We start from the raw sequence: 26,382 nt of genomic DNA on the forward strand, positions 1-26,382 counted from the left end.
TGAGAGATCTTATAGAGACATATAAAATTATGAAAGGGGAAGATAAGAGGCGTGGAAGTTGTTTCCACTGGGAGGAAGAATAGAACTAGGGGACAAAGACTCAAGATTTGGGGGAGTAGATTTAAGACAGAGATGAGGAGGAACTGTTTTTCCCAGAGAATGGTGAATCCATGGAATTCTCTGCCCAATGAAGCAGTGGAGGCTACCTCAGCAAATCTATTTAAGACAAGGTCGGATAGATTTTTGCATAGTAGAGGAATTAAGGGTTATGGGGAAAAGACAGGTAGGTGGAGATGAGTCCATGGGCAGATCAGCCATGATCTTATTGAATGGCACAGCAGGCTCGACAGGCCAGATGGCCGGCTCCTGCTCATATTTCTTATGTTCTTATCCTATGGACCAACCTGCCAATTTATTTGTTTCACAGTGATCAGCAATTCATTCAAGAATATAGTACAATGAGTGTCTTACAAATAAAGGACGCTTTCATATAAATAGCTGGGTGGTGTATTTGCTGTGATTCTGGTATTGGAGATGATCACAAGATTTTACTAATGTGTCACATTAGGTGAACTTCTGTAATATTCCAGGTAGCAATTTAAGCAGCTAGAGTGACAATGGATCTCCTGCCTTTATCCTTTTATTTATCCTCCTTAAACAACGATATGACGAACTGTCTGACCATACTTCCCTCTGCTCTATAACATTGTACAGTATCTACAATTCCGGATGTTACTCACTGGTGACTTCTGCAGGTTGTGTGCAGAAACTTGTCCAGGCACAATGCAAAGGACTTGTGGTATTAAACCTTGTGGTCACATACCTCTGGTGTAGTACTCCTGTGCTTCATTAGTGAAGTTTCTAGCAGGAATCAGACATTAAGTTTGAAGAGGGCTTCTATGAATTTTAAATTTGTTAATGTATAGCAGTGCAATTTACAGATATCAAATGACAGAGTTTCACATGCTTAACATAGTGGAATCGGAATTAAAATGTTTGCCCTCCGGGAAGTTCTGCTTTTAGCAAATGGAGCAGAGGTGCTCAATGAAGCAGTCCCCCAATTTATGATGGGCCAATACTGAGAAAGCTGCATCGGGAGCACCGGACATAATAGATGACCCCAGAAGATTCACAGGTGAAGTGTTGCCTCACCTGGAAGGACTTCGGAGCCCCGACTGGAGATGAGGTCGGAGGAGTATGGGCAGGTTTATCACTTAGATTACTTGCAGGGATAATAGATTGCCTCACAATCAAGCAGGAAGCTATGTCCTGGATACTGTTAAGCCTCCTGGATGCTTTTGGGGCTTTGTACCAACAGCCAACAACAAAATTACTATCCACTTTGTAGCCAGTTTTTATGCTGATTATCCAGTTCTCTTAAATGGTGAACTTCAGAAAGTAGATGATATGGATTCAATGATAGAAATGTTGGGTAAGGAGACAAAGTCATTTTCTGGCACTTCGGTAGTACAAATTTTTATCTCACTTGTCTTCCCAAAATCTAAAAGATGAAAAAATCTTGTTGCATGTGACCACAAACGACTTCACTGTCTAAAAAGTTGTGAGAAGTATGTAAAGCTCTATGGACATCAGAAAATATCTCTAGTTCTGACTTTATGATGCAGGGAAGATGTTTGAACGCATAATTGATTGTGCCTAGAGTGCCGTCATTATGAATTTTTGTGGGGATAACCCAAGATTAAGTCGACTGACTTCCATTAACAATCTTCCCATGTGCAAGATACAACTTTAGTTGGTACAAAGTTCTGGAAAAACAAAAGAAAACTGCTGTTGCTAGAAATCTGAAATAAATACATGAAATATTAGATATAGATGACAGGTCTGACAGCATCTGTGGAAAGAGAAACATAAGTAATATTCCAGGTTATCAGCCTTTCTTCAGAACTGGAAAAGCAAGAAAATAAGCATGTTTGAAATTGCAGAGGCATGGGTGGAGTGGAGAGAACTAGAGGACTATTGAAGCTTCTTCATCATAGACTACCTCCAGCATTTTCTGGTTTAAGTGCAACATCCTTGACTTTAACTTTATTGGGTATTTTTGATGCCACATCACCATCAACTGTTGTCATGATGACAAGAACACTCATTCTCAAACTACACCTCTGGAAATCCTGAGATTTTGTCAAAGATTTTCCAGTCATTGAGTCAAAAAGCAATCAGCACAGATACTGATCTTTCGGCCCAATAAATCCATGCTGAACACATTTTCACCTAGCAAGTCCTAACTTTCAGCATTTGGCCCAAATCCCTCCAAGACTCTCCCCACCTTTTAAATCTTACTATTGTATCAGCCTCAACCACTTCCTGAGGCAACTCATTCCATATATTCACCACCATCCATGTGAAAAGGTTGCCCCCCTCAGGTCCCTTTTAAATCTTTCTCTGCTCGGCTCATCCAAAATCTATACTGGTGAAAAGATATACTGGTACAGCAGGCAGTGAAGAAAGCTAATGGCATGTTGGCCTTCATAACAAGGGGAGTTGAGTATAGGAACAAAGAGGTCCTTCTGCAGTTGTACAGAACCCCGGTGAGACCAGACCTGGAGTATTGTGTGCAGTTTTGGTCTCCAAATTTGAGGAAGGACATTCTTGCTATTGAGGGAGTGCAGCGTAGGTTCACAAGCTTAATTCCCGGGATGGCGGGACTGTCATATGTTGAAAGATTGGAGCGACTGGACTTGTATACACTGGAATTTAAAAGGATGAGAGGGGATCTGATTGAAACATATAAGATTATTAAGGGATTGGACACGCTAGAGGCAGGAAACATGTTCCAAGTGTTGGCGGAGTCCAGAATCAGAGGCCACAGTTTAAGAATAAGGGGTAGGCCATTTAGAACGGAGTTGAGGAAAAACTTTTTCACACAGAGAGTTGTAGATCTGTGGAATGCTCTGCCTCAGAGGGCAGTGGAGGGCAATTCTCTGGATGCTTTCAAGAAGGAGTTAGATAGAGCTCTTAAAGATAGCAGAATCAAGGGATATGGGGAGAAGGCAGGAACGCAGCCATGATCACAGTGAATGGCGGTGCTGGCTCGAAGGGCCGAATGGCCTACTCCTGCATCTATTGTCTATTATAACCATCTACCGTATCTATGGCCCTATAATTTTAAACATTTCTATAAAGTCACCCCTCCTCATGACCTCCTAATCTTGGGTCATCTGCAGACTAGCTGATCAAGCCTTATAACTAATGAATAACAAGGATCTCAACACTGACCCTTGAGGCACACTACTAGTCAGTGGTCTCCATTCTGACAAACAACCTTTAAATACCACCCTCTGCTTCTTACCTCCAAGCTAATTTTGAATCCAGCTTACTAGCTTAGCTCTTCCTGGATCTCACGGAACATTACCTTCCATCTGAGGGGCCATGGGGACCTTGTTGAAGGCTTTGCTAAAGTTCATATAGTCACCGTCCAGCCTCATTATTCTTTTTAGGTTACCTCCTTAACGAATTCTAAAAGATATATCAAACATAACTTTCAAAACACATAGCCATGCTGACTCCTCCTAGTCAGACTCTGTCTGTCCAAAATCTGTAGATCCTGTCCTTAAGAACTCACTCCAGTAACTTCCCCACCAGAGAGGTCAGCTGACTGGACTATAGTTCCCTTGCTTGTTTTTGCTACCTGTCTTACACAATGGAACAACGTAAGCCAAGTTCCAGTCTTTGGAAGTTTCACCAGTGGCTGACAATGAAGAAAATATCTCTTCAGGGGCCTCCAGACTTTCTGCTCCAACCCTCCCAAAAGTCTGTGATTGTACTCTGTCAGGCCTTGGGGATTTATCCAACTTAATGTACTGTAAGGTTGCAAATATCTCCTCCTCGGTAATATGAATGTTTTCCAGAATATCTACATTTGTTTCCCTTTTCTCTTGAACAACCATGACTTCTCCAGTAAACATCAAGGAGGAACATTCATTAAAAATTCCACCCATCTTCTGTGGCTTGAGACATAGGTGGTCCTGTTGATGTCTGGAGTCATGCTGTGGAACAAGAAATACTAATTGGTCTCTGGATACTTCTTAGCTGGAGCCTTTTTCGATGAAAATAGCATTATATTATTAATGTTACCAATGCATTTTACAGCGCCAGTGATCCAGGTTCAATTCCAAAGCTGTCTGTAAAGAGTTTACACATTGTTCCTGTGAATGTGCCGGTTTACTCTGGGAGCACCAGTTTCCTCCCACATTCCAGAGACGTACAGGTTAGTAGATTAATTGGTCACATGGGTGTAATTAGGCAGCACGGGCTTGTTGGGCCAGAAGGGTTTGTTCGCATGCTGTATAAATAAATAAATAAACAAACAAACAAATAAATGCAATTAAACTTTATCATGTTGCTTGAAAAGCCAGCTGTACTTGTCCGTTGCTCTTCATCCTCAGATATTCAACTCAGAAAATACAAGATTTCTGCATGTTTTAGTTTCAAAGACATTAGAAAATACAATGCCTCAACCACTTAAGTAATGTGGCTCATCCTTATTTACTTCAAGTTCAATATTATCTACTTTTACTTCTTCTCTAACTTATTAAAATACCTGAGCAATAACCTGGAACTGCAGGGGAGGAGGGGAGTGGGAAGAGCTACAAGATAATTAGGGAGCAAGATGGAAAAGAATGAAATAGACAGATGAGGAAGATGTTTTGCAAGTCATTATACTCTACCCTATCAACATAATCTTCATTTGCATCTGGTTGTGTAGTTATGGTTATATAGGAAAGGAGGGAAGAAGCTAATAATTTCTGGACAATAAGTTTAAGGATAGAGGGAAAGAGAACTAGGCATCTGATCTGACAAGATGCTAGGAACTTCTTTTCTCTAAAGGGAGGATTGAATTGCTGAGCACCAAAGTTTTCTTCTGTAAATGAATAAGCAATTTAAAGTTGAAAATTACACCTCATTTAGCAACATAATCAATGTATGATATTTTGACGCGGAAGAAAATAGAACAAGGATACCAGTTAAAGATTGCTTGGCACATAATTCATGATTTAAGTCTCTTTGACCCATGTGCATGAAATGTACAGTGAAATGCGTCATTGTCCCTGAAGTAAAGAGGTACAGTATAGGCTGGAGGGAATGGAAGTGGAGGAGCTTTGGATTGCACGTGCCAGTTATTTCTGTTGAGTAGCATACCCTTTTCATTCAAGATGCAGAGATTACACTGCCCATCTATTCTAATAATTGTAGCCATTTTTGAGATTGTATTCATGACAACTGTGGCAAGTTTTGTATGCCATTAGTTCTACAAGGCAAAACCTAACAGCATAAATGGTAATCATGAGCTTAACACCTTTTATGTATGCTTTGAAAAGGAAAATAACACTACACCTGTGCAAATCCCCAGAGCATCCAGTGACCCTGTAATTTCTGTCTTGGAGGCCCATGTCTGAACATCCTTGTAAGGTGTCAGCCTTTGACAGTGTATCTAGCTGGATACTGAAAATCTGTGCAAACTAGTTGGCTAGAGTGTTCAAGGACATCTTCAACCTCTTACTGCTGTGGCTTGAGGTTCCCACCTGCTTCAAAAGCTGTTTCAATCGTACTGGTGCTCAAGAAGAATAGCGTGATCTGCCTCAATGTCTCTCACCTAATAGCACTCACATTTACCATAATGACGTGCTGCGAAAGGTTGGTTGAGGCCAGAATTAACCGCGGCCTGAGCAAAGACCTGGACTTGTTGCAATTTACCTACTGCCACAACAGGACTACAACAGACACAATCTCACTGGCTCTCCCCTCTGCTTTGGTGCATCTGGACAACTGTAAAACGTATGTCAGGCTACTGTCTATTGATTACAGCTTGTAATTCAACACAATCAATCCCTCAGAACTCAAATTTTGGGGATCTGTACCTCACTCTGCAAGTGGATCCTCAACTTCCTTAATTGGGAGACTACTGTCAATGCTAATCGGTAATAACGCCTGCTCCTCGCTGACAATCAACACAGGCATACTTGAAGCAAACATGCTTAATCCTTCCTTCTTTTCTGTACGCTCATTAGCATGTGGATAAACACAACTAAACTGTGGTGCAAAAATTTGCCATTGACACCACTGTCGGTGGAATCTCAGATGGAAAAGGAGTCACAGAATTATAGTGTATACAGCATATAAACATACTCCATTCAAGCTAGTCCCATGTGCAACCATTTGGCCAATAACCTTCAAAACCCTTCCAATCCATGTGCTAGTCTAACTGTCTATTAAAAGTAGTTATTGTACCTGCCTCAACTACTTCCTTCAGCCACTCATTCTGCACAGATATCACACTTTGTATAAAAGTTGCCCTTGAACCTACATCCTCAAGCTCTTGATCCCCCAACTCTGGGAAAAAGAGCTGAGTGCATCCACTGTATCTATGGTCTTCATGAAGTTACCCACCACTGTAAGATCACCATTGTCTCTTAAGCTCAATAGAATAAAGTCCTAGCCTGTCCAACCTCTGCCTATAACTCAGTCGAGGAACAGCCTTGAAAATCTTTTCTGCACTCATTCCAGTTTCATTCCTATAGCAGGGCGACCAAAAGTGAACACTACAAGTCCTGTATCATGACCACCTAATCTTTATACTCAGTCCAATGACTTTAGAAGACTCCTGTGCCAAAAGCCTTCTTCACCTCCTGTCAACCTGTGACTCCACTTTTTCTGAATCATGTACCTGTACTCCATGGTTCTTCTGTTTTATAACATTCCCCAAGGCCTTGTCATTCACTGTGGAAATCCAATCTAGATTTGACTTTCCAAAATGCAACACCTTGTACTTATCTGAATTAAGCTCCATTTGCTATTCCTCAGGCCACTTACTCAGCTGATGGAGATCCTCGGATCCTGCTAAAGAAGGCTTACAGGAGTGAGATAGGTCGGTTGGTTGAGTGGTGTTGCAACGACCTCACACTCAATAATAGCAAGGCCAAGGAACTGATTGTGAATTACAGGAAGGGGAAGTTTGACGAACATACATCAGTCTTCTTTGCAGAGTCAGTGGCGGAAAAGGTGAGCAGTTTCAAGTTCCTGGGCATCAATATCTTGAAGGATCTACCCTGGGCACAACAAGCTGAGACAACCATGAAGAAGGCACAGCAGCATCTCTCTTTCATTAGGAGATTCTGCATGTCACCAAAGACTCTGACAGATTTCTATAGATGTATGGTGGAGAGCACTCTGACTAGTTGCATCATCGCCTGGTATGGAGTCTCCAATACGCAGGATCACAAGAGGATGCAGAGGATTGTAGACTCAACTAGCTGCGTTCCAGGTACAATACTCCTCCCCACAATTAAGGACATCTTCAAGGGACAGTGCCTCAGGAATGTGGCATCATCCCTAAGGACCCTCACCATCTGGGACATGCCCCCTTCTTGTTACCACCATCAGGGAGGTGGTAGAGGAGCCTGAAGGCCCACATTCAGTTATTCAGAAACAGATTCTTCTCCTCCACTATTAGCTTTCCGAAGAGTCTCTTGATACTTTTATACTATTCCCTTAGTTTTGCACTATTTATTTAGTTTCATAATTTACAATAACTTTATGTCTGCACTGTATTGTTGCAAAGCACATTTCATATCATTTATGTCTGTGAATATAAACCTGAATTGGATTCTGCTTCTGCGACTGCATTGTGAAGTGCTCGATGTACAAGTTGCTTTGAAGGAGAGAATCATGTGCTGCTGCCCAGGGTATTCACAGATAAAGGTGTGGCTAATGCATTCCTTTGATGAGGCTACCAAACTCAGCAGCATCATTCCACAACTCTCTCAGTAATGGAGCTGTCACTTCTTGTCGGAGGATGAGGAGACCTAACAGCATCCAGAGAGGTTATTACACCATTTCATCCAGAATAGCACCTACACCCTATAAGCATCATCCTTGGCTTGTTAGGGATGTAACTGGTCAAATGCACAAAACAGCCCAGGAGTGCTCCAAAGATATCAAGCCTCCAAAAAAGCAGTTATGGAGAAGGTGCTTACTTCTATATTAGCACAACAATTCTGTCCTTATATTCTACGCCTCAGTGAAAATAGGAAATACCCATATAAGATATTGTCTTTCCTACTTGTCCTGTCTTTGAGTAGTCCTGTGTTCTGAAATCACTACTTCTCAGTACCCTAACATTTATTGTGCAGTCCCTTCTCACCCATACAGAAAATGCATTACCTCATAGCAGAGAGAATTCAATTTCCTACTTTTCTTTGTTGTAGTCTACCAATAATTTTACCCATGTTGACCACACATCTAATTTTTGTATCCTCTCCATCTCCCAACACACATTTGTCTCAACCTCTAAGAATGACATGCCAAAATATGATTACATGACTCAATAGAACTGTCATCAAGGTTGTAGACCTATCTCCTGACCAATACATTGATACTAAATCCATGTAATAATACGTTACATATCAAAACTGTTTTTAGTTTTCAACTTTATGATGTGTGCTCTTGATGTTACTAGCATACCTCAACATTTGCCAGTGTGATGATTCAACGTGACATAATTAATTTGGTATAAAGCATTGAACAAAACATCTAGACTCTGGAAGTTCAACATATGAAGGAGTTAAAATAGCAAAACAACCTGAAAGCAATTCCAGATGTGTACCATTATAAAAGGTTTAGAAAAACATCTCTTAAAAATTTAACACAATCCTGCCTGTCCTCCGAAGTCTATTTGCATATAAAATACCAATGAACGAGAAAGGGAAACAATTGACAGAAACTCATATTGAACTGGAAAGTCAAATTTAACTATTATTCTCCACACAGGTTAATAAATAGAAATAGCTGCTATAAAAATAACCACTGGCAGGAAGAATAATGTGATAATCAACATATTTATAACTTCATTCATAAAATCATTAAGAATAACAGTGCCATACCAATACCAATGAAGCCTCAAGGCATAAAAGTCATGAGAAGACAAGCCAGAATTCAATTACTAACACAGCCAAATAAACACCCATCAGGTCAGTGTGAAAATTATTGGAAAACAACAAAATAGGTGCATCTTATTCTATTAAATTCAAACAGAAGTACTACCAAGGTTATTTAACCCAGAGTTGAGACCCTACCATACACCTCAGCAGATAAAATCTTACTGTTTTTTGTATTTCTCCCCGAGTGAACATTGCAATCAATGTAAATTTGTATCATATACCAAGGAGATGCACAGCAACTTGGTACTTTTATCACCTTTATTTTCCTGTATTTCCTTAATGCGTAGTAAATTGCTTAGACCATTGAGTCTATAATGGCTAAGAGAATCACATCATTCCCTTTCCCACTTATTTCACTTTCTCTCTAACATGGCCATTAACCACAACCCCTCCACCAATCCCTCTACTATCCACTGATTCAAATGGTAAATCACAGTATCCAATTTAATAGCACATCCTTGGGATGTGGGAATAAACATTGAGTCCTATTTTTTTTTAAAGCTGCATGGACCAGTCTTTGCTGTGAGCAAGAAATTTTTACACAGCCTGCAAACTATGTGGCACTTTATTTTTTGTGTAATATGCACACTCTGAATACTTAGAATGATATTTGAAAAATCACATACTTTTGATTTGATTTATTAATTGAAGGGCATAATGAATTACAGTATAACAAAGGAAATACTTCACAAGCTGGCAGCTTATTAGCAATGAGCTACTCACTTCCTTTCTGTGTATATTGTTACAATTTGTAATGATGTTGTAACTTGAAACATTGGCAAAGTAAATATGTTGAAGCTCTAAAATGTTTCATAGTGAAAGATGGTATGTTAGAAAATATATGGATTATATTCATTAACACATAGTTAATTATAGGGTATTTCACAATTATATTAACAGATTTCAAAATTAGCTTAATTTAAGAATTATATTAACATTATATAAAAGAAAATTCTAGCGACAGGACAACAATGGCTATATGTGCGGGAGCATTTCAGTTGCAACAACGCCGCGCACCTGCGCAGCTGCAACAGTGATTGAATTTGTGATAGTTATAACAATTCCATCATTCCCTTTACTCCCTTATTTTCTTTTCTCTCCAGCATAGCCATTAACCACAGCAATACACTCAAAATGCTGGAGGAACTCAGGAAGCTAGGCAGCACCTATTGAAAAGAGTAAACAGTCGACATTTTGGGCCAAGGCCCTTCATCAGTACCAGAAAGGAACGGGAGAAATCAGAGTAAGAAGGTGGGGGAGGGAAGGAAGAAGTACAAGTTGGCAGGTGATAGGTTAAACTGGCAGGTGGGGGGGTGAAGTAAAGAACTGGGAATTTGACTGGTGAAAGAGATAAATGACTGTAGAAAGGGGCATCTGATAGGAGAGGACAGAAGACCATGGAAAAAAGGGAAGGGGGGAGCACCAGAGGGTGATGAAGGAAGATGGTGAAGGAGATAAGGTGAGAGAGGGAAACTGGAATGGGGAATTTTGAAGGGGGTAGCATTGTAGATGGCAGATGGAAATAGCCATTAACCACCACCCCTTCCCCAATTCCCTACCATCCGTTGACTCTAAGGGTCATTTACAATATCCAATTGAATAGCATATCTTTAGGATGTGTGAAGAAACATTGAGTCCAATATTCCCACTATATTTTCTACAGCTGCACAAACCAGCCATTGCTCTGTGCAGGAGATTTTTACATGGTCTGAAAACTGCATGGCACTTTAAGGTTTTTTTTTTGTAATATGCATACTATGAATACTTAGAACAAAAACTGAAAAATCACACACTTTTGATCTGATTTATTAATTGATGAAATTACAGTACAAAAATAAAACCTTTCACGTTGCATTCAGTAAGCAGGCAATGAGCTACTGACTTCCATTCTGCATTAATTGTTACAATTTACACAGTGTTGTAACTTGAAACACTGATAATGAAAATATGTTGAAGCTCTAAAATGTTTCAAAGTGAAGATTATGACATGTTTATTATTTGGAAAATTTAGGGATTACATTCATGAACACATAATTAATTACAGGGTATTTCACAATTGTATTAATACAGATTTCAAAATTATATCATTTCTAAATTATATTAACATTATATAAAAGAAAAATCCAACTGCATGACAACAAAGGCTATGTGCAGGGGAGTATTTCAGTTACTGTGCAGACATGCACCCACGCAGCTCAGAGAGAACAGTGATTGAATCCATGATGGCTTAGAGCAGGGTTTCCCAACCTTTTTTATGCCATCGATGAATACAATTAATTAAGGGCCCCAGGGATTCCAGGCTGAGAACCCTGCAATAGAGCTAGAGCTATCCTGCCATTCCCTTTCCCCTTTATTTCTTTTGCTCCCCAGCATAGCCATTAACCTCAACCCTTCCCCTGATTCTCCTACTATACAGTGATTCTAGGGCATTTTACAGTATCTATATTCTTTCTCCATGTTCTATCTTTTCTTTTTCCTCTCCTTTCCCGTCTCTCTTCATTTTTCCAATTGCTATCACTACCTTCTTTCTTCCTTTCCCTGATCCTTCATTCCCTCCTTTAAGCCTTTCATATTTCCTCCCTGTATCCCTATTTTCAGACCCTACACCTCCAGTGACATTTAACAACACCTGATCTTTGTCAAACTGAACCCAGTTCCTACAACACAAGTCTTCACCTGAATCCTGTATTTCATCTTTAAAAATGGGTGCTGAAATTTAAAGTTGTTTAAACTATTGTGGTGTCAAACTCTGGCAAACGGGATGAGCTTGGATGGGAGACCATGATCAGGGTGAGCCAGTCGGACCAAAGGGCTTATTTCCATGTAGTATAACAATGCAGTTCAATGAAATCAAATGTTGGATAAACTCACCTTTTCAAATTGAAATTTTTCATGAATAAGCAGGGGGAAAACTGGGAGAAAACACCTTGTTTTCCAATACTGACCAAGGATACAAACACTGAGGTACACATCATCTTTTATTGGTAATATCACACCTGGACAGGTTACCTGAATGAAACATGGGAAAAAATATAACAACAACTCATTTAGTACATAATATTCATTAAATTATTATTCAAGATTATTCATGCTGACTCATTCAAGAAGAATTTTAAAAATTAATCCACATATAACAGCAAAAACCTTATTAACATATGCCATGATACTTTTTGTTTTGGGAGTTTGCTAAGGATATTCAGCCCTTTCAGACCTTTGTATTCCTCATATTATCAGATATTACATAATCAGACTTCACAAGAATAATTCTTTTTTGGCAATTAATAACCAGTCTATAAATATGCAATAAAACATCAAAGATAACAGCAGAGTACTGGCCCTTTCAGCCTAAGATGTTGTGCTGAACTTTTAACACACTCAAAGATCAATCTATACCTTCCCTTCCAGATAGCCTTCTATTTTTATATCATCCGTGTGCATATCAGAGAGTTTTTGAAATGCCTCTAACATATTTGCCTCTACTGTCACACCGGGCAGAGCACTTAAAAGTATGTGCCCTTGTATTAGACATTTCTGCCCTGGGAAAAATTCTCTGGCTATACACTCGATCTATGCCTCTTATCAGCTTGTACACCTCTATCACGTCACTTCTCATCCTCCTTTGCTCCAAACTTGTTTAACTACCTTCATATGTCTTCTAGTCCAACAGCAATCTGGTAAACCTCCACTGCACCCTGTCTAAAGTTTTTATATCCTTCCTATAATGACACAACCAGATCTGAATGCAACATTCAAGTGTGGTCTAACCTAGGTTTTATAGAGCTATAACATTACTTTGCGGATCCTGAAGTCAATCCCCTGACTAATGAAGGCCGAAACATGATACACTGTCTTCACAATCCTATTAACTTGCATGGCAACTTTGGGTATCTGTAGACATGGACCCAAAATCCTGCTGCACCTCCACACTGCCAAGAATCCTGTCATTAACCCTGAATTCCGCCTCAAATTTGACTTTCCCAAATGAATCATTTCACAGTTTGCCAGGATGAACTCGATCTGTCACTTTTCAGCCCATTTCTGCATTCTGTTGATGTTCTGTTTCAAGTTACAACAACCCTCCACACTACCCACAATGGCACCAACCTTTCGTGTCATCTGCAAACTTCCCTTCTAAGTAGCAATCTAAGTCATTTTTAAAAATCACAAAGAGCAAGGGTCTTAGAACAGATCTCTGCAGCGCACCACTGGTCACCAACCTCCAGGCAGAATACTCCCATCTACGATCACGCTCTGTCTTCCGTAGTAAAGCCGATCTTGAATATACACAGCCAAGTTTCTATGGATTACATGCCTCCTGACTTTCTGAATGTGTCTACAAAGGGGAACCTTATGAAGCACCTTACTAAAATCCATATACACCACATTCTCTGCTCTACGTTCAGCGGTGCTTTGTCACATCCGCAAAGAACTCAATCAGGTTTGTGAGGCCCTTCACAAAGCCATGTTGAGCTAATCAGACTATGCTTCTCCAAATTATTGTAAATCTTTTCTCAAAGAGTATTCTACAATAATTTCCCCAGCACTGAAGTCAGACTTGCTGATCTATAATTCCCATGGTTATCTATTCCTTATTTCCTCCCAATACATAAACTTGGGCTGTTTGTTACCCCAAAGCCTTATCCTGAACTGCAAGAAATGGGGCAGGGAATTGTGCTGCTTTCCTCAAAACCTCCCCTCCTTTGGTCCACCTTTTTGGAACAAGGCTTTGATGTTGTTTGATCAGTTCCATTTCAATTCTTTCCACCCATTCTCTACCCTGCCATAAATCCTCAGCTCAAAAGTCTGGCTCGAGCTGTCTTCACTTGGCAACCTTTTTTCTCATTTTTGCCCTGAGTCTATTTACCCGTCTCTCTTTTCCCAAAGACCTCAGTTTGTGAATAGCTATCTGCCCTAACCCTTAAGTCATTATCAGTAGACTGGCCACCCATCTAACTCCATGGATCAATACCAGAACCATGATGTTGTGGCCATTACAGAGATTTGGACGTCTCAGGGGCAGGAATGGCTGCTGAGAGTGCCGGGCTTTAGATGTTTCAAAAATGACAGGGAGGGAGGTGGGGGAGTGGCACTGCTGATCAGGGATAGTATCACGGCTGCAGAGGAGGAGGAGATCATGGAGGGTTTGTCTACTCAGTCATTGTGGGTGGAAGTCAGAAACAGGAGGAGGGCAATAACTCTGGTGGGTGTTTTTATAGACCCCCCCCAATAGTAACAGAGACATCGAGGAGCAGATAGGGAGGCAGATTCTGGAACGGTGCAATAATAATAGGGTTGTTGTGATGGGTGATTTTAACTTTCCTAATACTGACTGGCATCTCCTTAGAGCAAGGGGTTTAGATGGGGTGGAGTTTATTAGGTGTGTTCAGGAAGGTTTCCTATGGAATATGTAGATAAGCCGACTAGAGGAGGGGCTGTGCTTGATCTGGTACTGTATTGGGAAATGAATCTGGTCAGATGTCAGATCTCTCGGTGGGAGAGAATTTTGAAGGTAGTGACCACAACTCTATCTCCTTTACCATAGTGCTAGAGAGGGATATGAGCAGAAAATTTGGGAAAACTTTTTATTGGGGTAGGAGAAAATATGATGCTATTAGGCAGGATCTTGGGAACATAAATTGGGAGCAGATGTTTTCAGGGAAATGCACGGAAGAAATCTGGCAAATGTTCAAGGAACATTTGCATGGCATTCTACATAGGTATGTTCCATTGAGGCAGGGAAAGGATGGTAGGGTTAAAAAAAATGGTGTACAAAGGATGTAGAAAATCTAGTTGAGAAGGACAGGAAAGTTTACGAAAGATTCAAGAAACTAGTTACTGTTAGAGCTCTAGAAAATTACAAGGGTGCCAGGAAGGAGCTCAAGAATGAAATTAGCAGAGCTAGAAGGGGCCATGAGAAGGCCTTGGCAAACAGGATTAAGGAAAGCCCCAAGGCATTCTACAGGTATGTGAAGAGCAAGAGGATGAGCTGTGTGAGAATAAGACCAATCAAGTGTGATAGTGGAAACGTGTGCATGGAGTCGGAGGAGGTAGTGATGGTACTTAATGAATACTTTGCTTCAGTATTCACCAGTGAAATGGACCTTGGCAATTGTGGGGATGACTTACAGCGGACTGAAGTGCTTGAGTGTAGACACAGTAAGACAGAGGATGTGCTGGAGCTGTATTAAGTTAGATAAGTCGCTGGGACCGGACGAAATATACCCCAGACTACTGTGGGAAGTGAGGGAGGAGATTGCTGAGCCTCTGGTGTTGATCTTTGCATCATCAGTAGGGACAGGAGAACTACCAGAGGATTGGAAGGTTGCAAACATTGTTTCCTTGTTCAAGAAAAGGAGTAGATATAATCTAGGAAATTATAGACCAGTGAGTCTTACTTCAGTGGTGGGCAAATTGTTGGAGAAGATCCTGAGAGGCAGGAGTTATAAGTATTTGGAGAGGCATAATATGATTAGGGATAGTCAGCATGGCTTTGACAAGGGCAGGCCGTGCTTTAAGAGCCTGAATGAATTCTCTGCGGGTGTAACAAAACACATTGATGAATGTAGAGCAGTGGATGTAGTGTATATGGATTTCAGTAAGGCATTTGATAAGGTCCTCCATGTGAGGCTCATTCAGAAAGAAATGAGGCATGGGATCCAAGGAGATCTTGCTTTGTGGATCCAGAATTGGCTTGCCCACAGAAGGCAAAGGATGGTTGTGGATGGTTTGTATTCTGCATGGAGGATGATGACCAGTGGTGTTCCACCGCAATCTACTCTGGGACCCCTCCCCTTCATGATTTTTATAAATGACTTGGATGAGGAAGTGGAGGGATGGGTTAGTAAGTTTGCTGATGACACAGAGGTTGGAGGTGTTGTGGATAGTGTGGAGGGCTGTCAGAGTTTACAGTGGGACATCAAAAGGTTGCAGAACTGGGCTGAGAAGTGGCAGATGGACTTCAACCCAGATAAGTGTGAAGTGGTTCATTTTGGTTGGTCAAATTTAAAGACAGAATATAATGTAAATGGTAATACTTTTGACAATGTGGAGGATCAGCGAGATCTTGGGGTCCATGTCCAAAGCTGTGGCCCAGGTTGACAGTGTTGTTAAGAAGGCACATGGTCTGTTGGCATTCATTAACCATGGGATTGAGTTCAAGAGCCATGAGGTAATGTTACAGCTATATAAGACCTTAGTTAGACCACGCTTGTAGTACAGTGTTCAGTTCTCATCACCTCATTACAGGAAGATTGTGGATTCTATAGAGAGAGTACGGAGAAGATTTACAAGGATGTTGCCTGGATTGTAGGGCATGCCTTATGAGAATAGGTTGAGTGAACTTGGCCTTTTCTCCTTGGAACAACAGAGGATGAGAGGTGACCTGATAGATGTGTATAAGATGATGAGGAGCATTGATCGTGTGGATAGCCAGAGGCTTTTTTTCCAGGGCTGAAATGGTTAACATGAGGGGGCATAGTTTTAAGGTGCTTGGAAGTAGGTACAAGGAGGATATCAGAGATTAGTTTTTCACACAGAGAGTGGTGGATGCAAGGAATGCACTGCAAATGAAGGTGGTAGAGGCAGATACAATAGGGTCTTTTAAGAGCCTCTTAGATAGATACATGGAGCTTAGAAAAATAGAGGACTACGTGGTACGGAAATTCCAAGCAGCTTCTCGAGTAGGTTACATGGTTGGCACAACATTGTGGGCTGAAGGGCCTGTAATGTGCTGTAGATTTTCTGTTTCTATTTCCTCTACCTACCATCCCTCTAGTCCTTTGTGAGGACAACAATATTAATAAAACACCCATTTATGGTCCCCAAATGCAAGAAAGAGAAAATTCATTTTATATGATCAGTGGAAGCAAAGTTGGCCATTTTTTGTATTCTACTGTCCACCACAAGCAAGTATCGACTAACAGGACAAATGTGTGTATTTAAAAAATACACAACTGGATATCTGTGACTCCATTGTTCTCCATTTATAAAATTCACTCCATGTTCTAGCATGTCTGACTTTTCACTGATGCAGTTGTCAATCTAGTTCTAGCAATTTGAAACTGCTGTCACAGTTTTTGTGTGATTTCTAGAGTTCCTTAAAAGATGACTAGAAGTAGACACAAGATATAAACCTGATAATGAAATACTGTTACCTAGAGTTAACATTAAGTTTATGGAACAATACCAATGAGTTTAACAGAGTATGTGCTACTGCATTATCATGTGTGATTGGTTGATTATGAATTCCAGTTTTGCATTTTTAATAATATAAACAGATTGTCATTCTTATCCTCTGAATAAATCAGGAATATACCCAGTCAGACTAGTTATGATCAGAGTGGGACTAGGTTTTAGAAGATTATAATTCCCTTATAGGAGGAATCAAGTGTTCTTAGCCAAGGATATGAAAACGAAATTGCTTGTGTGGTACGTTATATACTCTCTGGGGCGTGGCCAATCCACTTGAGACACTAGTAAGCGACTGATGAGTCAACTTTACACAGATGTAGTGGTATTACGGTTATCTATAGTTGAAATTTAGAGTTCGTTATTATAGCTATTTAAATTCACTGGCACACCATGCTTTGGATCATCTTGGCATCTTGTCTTTTCTCAGGTTATAAATTAAATCTTAGTAAGAGTGAACTTTTTCCGATTAATAAACATCTTCCCTTATATTATAAATTTCCATTTAAATTGATTAATAATTACTTTTCATATCTTGGGATTAAAATTACTTGTAAACATAAAGATTTATTTAAGACTAACTTTTTACCATTAATAGACCATATTACTCAACTTTCATCTAAATGGTTTCCCTTATATTTAACTTTGATTGGTCGTATTAATGCAGTTAAGATGTTTTTTTTGCCAAAATTTTTATATGTGTTTCAGGCATTACCAATTTTCGTTCCTAAATCTTTTTTTGATAAAGTTGACTCTAAAATTTCTTCATTTATTTGGCAGAATAAGAATCCGAGACTGGGTAAAATACATTTACAGAAAGCTAAGAGAGATGGAGGTTTAGCATTACCTAACTTTAGATTTTATTATTGGGCTATTAATATTCGACATATGAAATTTTGGTTACTTGACCGGGACATACTATCTATTCCTAAATGGGTAGCATTGGAATTACAATCTGTTCAGGGTTATACACTTGGTTCTATTTTAGGTTCCTCTCTTCCTTTTGATTCGAAACGCCTTAAGCAGGTCTCTAACCCGATAGTTAAATATGCTTTGCGCATTTGGTTTCAATTTAGAAAATTTTTTGATCTTAATCAATTCGGGTTAGCGATTCCTATTTTAGGCAACATATTTTTTCCTCCCTCTTTTACGGATCGCGCTTTTCAAACTTGGAAGACTAAGGGTATTTTACGGTTTTTGGATTTATTTTTAGATGGTTCCCTTATGTCTTTTGAACAATTATCTAATAAATATAACTTATCAAGAATACATTTTTTTAGATATTTACAAGTTAGAAATTTCCTAAGTACTATACTTTCTTCCTTTCCAATGCTTCCTCCTATATATATTTTAGATTCGATAATTAACCTTAATCCATGTCAGAAAGGTGCATCGGCTATGATTTATAATATTATTATGAAACTTAGGAAAGCTCCATTTGATAAGATTAGGGTAGATTGGGAACAGGAATTGGGGCTTACCATTTCTGTGGATGATTGGGGGCAGATTTTACAATTAGTTAATACTTCCTCTATTTGTGCTAAACATTCCCTAATTCAATTTAAAGTGGTTCATAGAGCACATATGTCCAAAGATAAGTTAGCGCGTTTTTACTCGCATATTAATCCTTTCTGTGATAGATGTTCGGGGCAGATAGCCTCTTTAACTCATATGTTTTGGTCTTGCCCTACTTTGGAAACTTTTTGGAGAGATATTTTCAATATTATTTCTAAGGTATTAAATATAGATATCTCTCCTCACCCTATTACTGCTATCTTTGGACTACCTAAAATTTCTAGTAATCTTTCCCCTTCAGCCCGTAGAATGATTGCATTTCTTACTTTAATGGCGAAAAGATGTATTTTACAACATTGGAAAGAGCTTAATGCTCCAACTACCTTTTTTTGGTTTTCTCAGACGATTTTATGTTTGAATCTGGAGAAAATTAGAAGTAACCTTTATGATTCTTCATTTAAATTTGAACAGATTTGGGGACCTTTTATTCGATATTTTCATTTAATGTAATATTTACCCTTCTTGTTTTTTTTTCACTGTTTTAATGGAGGTCGGGATTGAGGACGTGATTTTAAGTTTAACTCTGTTTGGTTTCAAGTTAGCCCATTGCTTTGCTTTGCTTTTAGGTAGTTGCACGGTGGGTTTTTTTTTGGGGGTTTTTTTTTTCTTTTTTTTCCATTGATATATATAAAATCTAGTATACTATTATGTTATCTTGGTTTCTTATGCTTAAATTACATTGTTTGTAGTATTTTCTTTTTGGTATTGTTATCTTTTGGAATTTTATTGTACTTTAACATTGTATTAATGTTTATATGGCTTACCTTTTTTGTATACTTACTCAATAAAAAGATTTAAAAAGAAAGAAAAGAAAAGATGACTAGAAGTAGACACAAGATATAAACCTGATAATGAAATACTGTTACCTAGAGTTAACATTAAGTTTATGGAACAATACCAATGAGTTTAACAGAGTATGTGCTACTGCATTATCATGTGTGATTGGTTGATTATGAATTCCAGTTTTGCATTTTTAATAATATAAACAGATTGTCATTCTTATCCTCTGAATAAATCAGGAATATACCCAGTCAGACTAGTTATGATCAGAGTGGGACTAGGTTTTAGAAGATTATAATTCCCTTATAGGAGGAATCAAGTGTTCTTAGCCAAGGATATGAAAACGAAATTGCTTGTGTGGTACGTTATATACTCTCTGGGGCGTGGCCAATCCACTTGAGACACTAGTAAGCGACTGATGAGTCAACTTTACACAGATGTAGTGGTATTACGGTTATCTATAGTTGAAATTTAGAGTTCGTTATTATAGCTATTTAAATTCACTGGCACACCATGCTTTGGATCATCTTGGCTTCCAATGATTGTATTGTTTACATGGTGCACAAGTAACCAAGGACTCATCTTTGCATTCGATCTTAAACCAGAGAACTGCCTATCGGTGCATTCTGCTTAGTATGAGCATAAATATAAAGCACAATGAGTTTACTTTTACAGGTGTGATTGGATTGGGTTCTGTCGTTTTAAGCAATAAAGTTAAATTGCTTGTTCTTGGTATAAACTTAGTATTCCCCATGATCTTGAAAAAGTGCAAATTTCACAGGCTTGCAGAGAAAGAGGTTGCCACGTGTAGCAGAACATCACGGACAGCACCCTGGGTTTGCTGCACTGAAAAGCTTAAACAAAAGCGTGAAAGCACTTTATTGTGAAATATGAACCAATGGCAAACATAAACCCATAAGAAAGTTTATCACATAACCTACAGTTTAAAATATAAACTATAAGAAAGGCTGTGCTAACGGGGAAACAATTTGCAAGTTTATGGAGAAAAACTGGTATGATTGTATAAAGGGAATTTCTGGGTTATCAACGTTTTCAACATTCAGGGTCATCTCCCGTGCTGGCATAGCATTCTCACAAAGCGAGTCACAACATTGACTACTTTTGGATACACGTTGATACTTAAATATTACATAACTCATCGACTAAGTATACGATTACTTTGCGCCTGTAACATTTTAAATTTGTTCGGATTAAAGAGTTGACAAGAGATATCTTACCGCGTGGATTTCAAGTTGAATTACGCATTTGAGAACTCTTTGAGGCATTTTCCAGATTCACCAGTCTGGATGAATAATAAAAAAATAAGTTGAACTACAAACTGAAGTAACTATTTGCTGAATTACAACTCATTGCTCGATGCATTCGCTGCCGCTTCGGAGAGCGTCACGTTTCCTTGGTGATTTAGTCACGTCTGGTACAATCTGAACATCAAGGAAGTGAAACAACTCCAACAAGTGAAAAATAACGCAAGGATCCTGTGGCAGATGTTTCTCATTTATTGTGACCTTACTATCATCTAATTTTATATGGAGAAAAAAGAGTAACCAAAGAGTTAAAATTATTTCTGAGAATCTTTGAACAAAATAACATCTCCACTGAGACCACGGACCCGGGCACAGTAACAATATCAGGAAAACTCCAACAGAAAGAGTTCTCAGCCCACACAATTAAAATAAATGATAAATTAATTTCACTACAAGTTTGCTGAAGAATCGACTCTTTCTCTCTCGGCACAAATGTTAACCGATCTCTTGAGCATTCCCTGGTTGTTTTGGATTCATTTGTCAAAGTCAAGTTTATTGCCATATGTTCAAAAATATGTATGCACAGGTGCAATAAAACCTGCAGCAGCACCATAAGCATATAGCATCGCCTAATCAGCATTCACATGAGTGCTGGGAAACTCGGATCCTTCTGCATTTGGTGCTGTGCTCGGCAGCGGGTATGCGTCGGGCCCCACCTCTTACCTGTCACTTTCGGTGGGCACGGTGGGCACGCTGGGCACGGGGCACCGGTCGCTGCTCTTGGTCATCCACTCCTGTAGATGTCGCGGTGCAGGGCAAAGACACCCGCTTCTTCCTTTCTTTCTATGCTTTGCCCTGCGCACGAAATTGTTCGATCAGACAACAAACTCCCGGCTTCAGTTCTCGATTAATTTATTTCCAAACCGGAATTAAATGTCCATCTTGCTCTCGCCCTGGCAGGGATGATCATCGCGCTTTGAGGTTGGTTACCATGGCGACGCACCTCTGACCTGCCCTTTACGCGTTGATAATAGACAGCGTAGGTTTTGTTTATTACTTTTAAATGTATATGTATAGCAGTAATTTATAATTCCCACCCTAGTTAGATATTTCGTTTTCTTAAGGAAAAGTTTTGATCGCCTTCCTGCAATCACCTTCGCCCCAGAATGCAATGGCGCTACTGCCAGGCCGAGGAGGCAGCGCGGCCGACATGGCGTCGTCAGGTTATAGGCTCAGCTGTTCGCTAGTCGGGCACGAAATGGACGTCCGGGGGCTGGTGGCCACCTTGTTCCCCGTAGGAGCTTTCGTGTCGGTATCAAGAGACCGCACCGCGCGGGTGTGGGTGCCTAACGGGTAAGAGATAAACTAGCAAATCGCCGAGGTTCCGCCATTGCCGAGGCGCGACTTTAATGACTTGACAAGATGAGCAATGGAGGGAGCGGTTTTAATCTTAGTCATAGTTGGCGGTTTAATTGCATCTTTTTTCTTCCAAGTGAACTGGCTTTTGTAAGGTGACTTCATTCGGAAAAATCAAGGAAGTCTGCAATGCTGTAAAAAGCACACACACACATTGTTGGAGGAGTTCAGCAAGTCAGACGGCATCTATGGAAATGAATAAACAGTCGATGTTTCGGGCCGAGAGCCGCCTTTGGGACTGGAAAGCAAGGGTGAAGATGTCAGAATAAAAAGGTGGGGGAGGGCAAGGAGGATAGCATTGTAGTTGATAGGTGAAACCAGGTGGGTAGAAAAAGCAAAGGGCCGGAGAGGAAGAAATCTGATAGGAGTGGAGAGTGGACCACAGGAGAAAGGGAAAGAAGAAGGGCACCGGCGGAAGTGATAGGCAGGTGGGAAGAGGTAGGCCAGAGTGGGGCATAGAAAAGGGAGGGAAAAAATTAGCGGAAGGAGAAATCATGTCATCAGGTTGGAGTCTACCCAGACGGAATATAAGGTGTTGCTTCTCCACCCTAACAGTGGAGAACATCTTGGAATGGGAATTGGAATTAATTCTGCGATGTTCTGTTTTGGCGCATGGAGCGGAGGTGCTCGATGAAGCGCCCCCCCCCCACCACCACCACCACCACCACCACCACCACCACCACCACCACCACCACCACCACCCCCCCCAATTTAGGGGTCTCGCTAGTGTAGTGGAGGCTGCATCAGGAGCACCGGATGCAATAGATGACCGCAGCAGATTCGCATGTGAAGGGTTGTCACAGCTGGAAGGGCTGTTTATGGCCCTGAGTGGAGGTGAGAGAAGAGGTGAATGGGCAGGTGTAGCACTTTGGCCACTTTCAGGGATAAGTGACTGGAGGGAGGTTAGTGGAGAGGGGGCGAATGGACAAAGGAATCATGGAGAGAGCAATCCCTGAGGAAAGCAGAGAGAGGGAGGAGAGGAAAGAATATATTTGGTGGTAGGATCCCTTTGGACATGGTGGAAGTTGTGAAGGATGATGTATTGGATGTAGAGGCTCATGAGGTAGTAGGTGAGGACAGGAGGAACTATAACTGCTAAGGTGGCAGGAACATGGAGTAAGCATGGATGTTCAGGAAATGGAGGAGATGTGGGTGACAGCAGCATCAGTGGTGGGGGAGGGGAAACCCCATTCTTTGAAGAAGGAGGACATTATTGACATTCTGGAAAGGAAGCTGTATACTTGGAATAGATGTGGCGGAGATGAAGGAAATGAGAAAAGGGATATTATTTTTACAGGGGAGAGCATGGGAAGAGGTACCATCAAGATAACGTAAACACGAGGAATTCTGCAGATGCTGGAAATTCAAGCAACACACATCAAAGTTGCTGGTGAACGCAGCAGGCCAGGCAGCATCTCTAGGAAGAGGTACAGCCTGACTCGGGTTGAAGCGTCTCGGCCCAAAATGTCGACTGTACCTCTTCCTAGAGATGCTGCCTGGCCTGCTGCATTCACCAGCAACTTTGATGTATGTTACTATCAAGATAACTGTGGGAATCGGTAGGTTTAAAAAAATGTCAGTTGATAATTTTTCTCCAGAGATGGAAAGAGAGAGAGATTGAGAAAGAGAAGGGGTTGTCAGAAGTAGAATTTTTTATGATCTTTACATTGGACATTTTCATGGATGTATAGAATATAATTTGCAGATTAAAATAATCAAAGGTCAAATTAGGGATTTTATTTTTATACTCATGGAATGCATTCACAGGTTAGTAGTAGAAACTGTTTGGAATGTAGTCTTTATAAAGGAGATGGATTGCAAGTTCAAAAGAGAAGTATTTCCAGACCATAGAGAGACGGCAGAAAGCAGGAATTATTGGATTTTTTTTTCTGATTCTCCATTAATAAAAGCTCGGATGACAGCATGTGGAACATTTCTGATCTCCCTCCCAAGGAAAGATTTGCTAGTAATAGTGCAGTGAAAATTCAGCAGTTTAAATCCTGCACTGTTAGGTATATAGTATGAAAATAGTTTAAGGAGATCTGGCTGATTCGAGATTGTTTAGTCATTCATCAGCACACAAGTGTAAAGGAGAATGAAATTATTACTACTCTGGATATGTTTTAGTTGGTAAAAATGAGATGGTTCACTCAAAACTCTCGTGGCGTAGCATGGAAGATGCAGAATTGATGTTTCCCTTGACTTGAATCAATTAATTATCTCAAAGCAATAGCAGTTCAGGATGAAGATGACTAACTTCTTCACCTAGAATGTTGTGAATCTTGGGAATTCTCAATTCATGAGAGCTGTAGAGGTTCAATTGCTGAACATATGCAGTAAGGAGATTGACAGAATATTAGGTGCTAAGGGACTGAAGAAATTAGTGAGTAATGTGTAAAAGTGGTAAGGATTGGCAGTGATCTGATTGTGTGGCAAAAAGGTGCTGAATGGCCTATTCTCACTTCTCTTTCATATGTTCTTCCATTCTCAAATTCGCTTGCATTAAAGGCCAGTATAATATTTGCTGCCTTCACTGTTTAGCATGCCTGATGTTAACTTGCAGTAACTTCTGTACTGTGAAACTTGGTTCCTTTGATCACTGGAAAAAGTGACCTTGAATCTTTTAAGCAAAAGGTAATGACTTTACTTTCATTCCCAATTTGATCAGCTACACATTGGGACTTTTAATTTTATTGTTTTAAGTTCTGAAACGTGAAAATCAATTTAAAACTTATCAGACCATGTCTGAACTTAACCGTGATTCATTTGAGTAAATTAATTATACATTAAATAATGCAATACAGAAGAATGCCAGCTTCAAACCCACATTGGCGCAGTTTTTGACTTCAGCATTTCTAGGAGGAAAATAATCCTGGATGTCTGTTTTAATTACTGTACTTTAGATAGCCACCTTGCTTCCATTTTGAAAATAGTGGTAAATACATGGAGGCAGCTTTGTTTATCTATTCAGGTGCTGTGCGGGTTTGGTAGTTTTATTAAAATGGTGCTTGGATTGTAGTTTGTAAATTTTGTAATGAAGTCAGACAATTTGGCTATAAAAAGATTTTTGACTTTTGGTACTGCCTAAGAACTAAGGCAACCAAGCACAGTATTTGGTTGTTGATTCTTCATTTGAGTATTTTATTGCCTTGCCTGATATTTGAGCTCATTTTTTTTCTTTTTGTTACACCTATTTATAATTTGGATGGATTCTCTTGCCTTTCAAAAATCAGTGATTTCTGTCCATAAAACAAGAGAAGAACCAATTATTAATGTCTGATTTCCATAGAACCATAGAACATTACAGCACAGAAACAGGCCTTTTGGCTGCCTTTGGCTGTGCGGAACCATTTTTCTGCCTAGTCCCACTGACCTGCACCTGGACCATATCCCTCCATAAACCTCTCATCCATGTACCTGTCCAAGTTTTTCTTAAATGTTAAAAGTGAGCCCGCATTTACCACTTCATCTGGCAGCTCATTCCACACTCCCACCACTCTCTGTGTGAAGAAGCCCCTCCTAATGTTCCCTTTAAACTTTTCCCCCTTCACCCTTAACCCATGTCCTCTTTTTTTTTCTCCCCTAGCCTCAGTGGAAAGAGCCTGCTTGCATTCATTCTATCTATACCCATCTTAATTTTATATACCTCTATCAAATCTCCCCCCATTCTTCTACGCTCCAGGGAATAAAGTCCTAACCTATTCAACCTTTCTCTGTAACTGTTTCTCCAGTCCTGGCAATATCCTTGTAAACCTTCTCTGCATTCTTTCAACCTTATTAATATCCTTCCTGTAATTTGGTGACCAAAACTGTACACAATACTCCAAATTCAGTCTCACCAATGCCTTATACAACCTCACCATAACATTCCAACTCTTATACTCAGTACTTTGATTTATAAAGGCCAATGTACCAAAAGCTCTCTTTATGACCCTATCTACCTGTGATGCCACTTTTAGAGAATTTTGTATCTTTATTCCCGGATTCCTCTGTTCTACTGCACTCCTCAGTGCCCTACCATTTACCTTGTATGTTCTACCTTGGTTTGTCCTTCCAAAGTGCAATACCTCACACTTGTCTGTATTAAACTCCATCTGCCATTTTTCAGCCCATTTTTCCAGCTGTTCCAAATCCCTCTGCAAGCTTTGAAAACCTTCCTCACTGTCCACTACGCCCCCAATCTTTGTATCATCAGCAAATTT

At 40.0% G+C, this 26,382-nt stretch overlaps 2 protein-coding genes across 3 annotated transcripts in view; one reads left to right on the top strand and one right to left on the bottom strand.

The window, feature by feature from the left end:
* Positions 1-21,528, bottom strand: part of spata6l (spermatogenesis associated 6-like) — a 71,327-nt gene extending 49,799 nt beyond the window's left edge. Inside the window, exons 1-3 of the mRNA XM_063068999.1 lie at positions 21,488-21,528; positions 20,738-20,802; positions 11,829-11,966 (exon numbers count right to left, since the gene is read on the bottom strand). Coding sequence (XP_062925069.1) covers positions 11,829-11,966; positions 20,738-20,785 — 186 coding nt within the window. The 5' untranslated portion in view covers positions 20,786-20,802; positions 21,488-21,528. The remainder of the gene's footprint in view (positions 1-11,828; positions 11,967-20,737; positions 20,803-21,487) is intronic.
* Positions 21,529-21,624: 96 nt separating this feature from the next.
* Positions 21,625-26,382, top strand: part of plaa (phospholipase A2-activating protein) — a 58,190-nt gene continuing 53,432 nt past the window's right edge. The window contains exons 1-2 of one of the 2 annotated variants that reach the window (XM_063068997.1): positions 21,625-21,745; positions 21,889-22,117. In XM_063068997.1, coding sequence (XP_062925067.1) covers positions 21,936-22,117 — 182 coding nt within the window. In that variant the 5' untranslated portion in view covers positions 21,625-21,745; positions 21,889-21,935. Of the gene's footprint in view, positions 21,746-21,888; positions 22,118-26,382 lie in introns of those variants that run through there. The other variant, XM_063068998.1, reaches the window with a different exon arrangement.

Source organism: Mobula hypostoma, chromosome 16 (assembly GCF_963921235.1).
Source record: "Mobula hypostoma chromosome 16, sMobHyp1.1, whole genome shotgun sequence".
NCBI lineage: Eukaryota > Metazoa > Chordata > Chondrichthyes > Myliobatiformes > Myliobatidae > Mobula > Mobula hypostoma.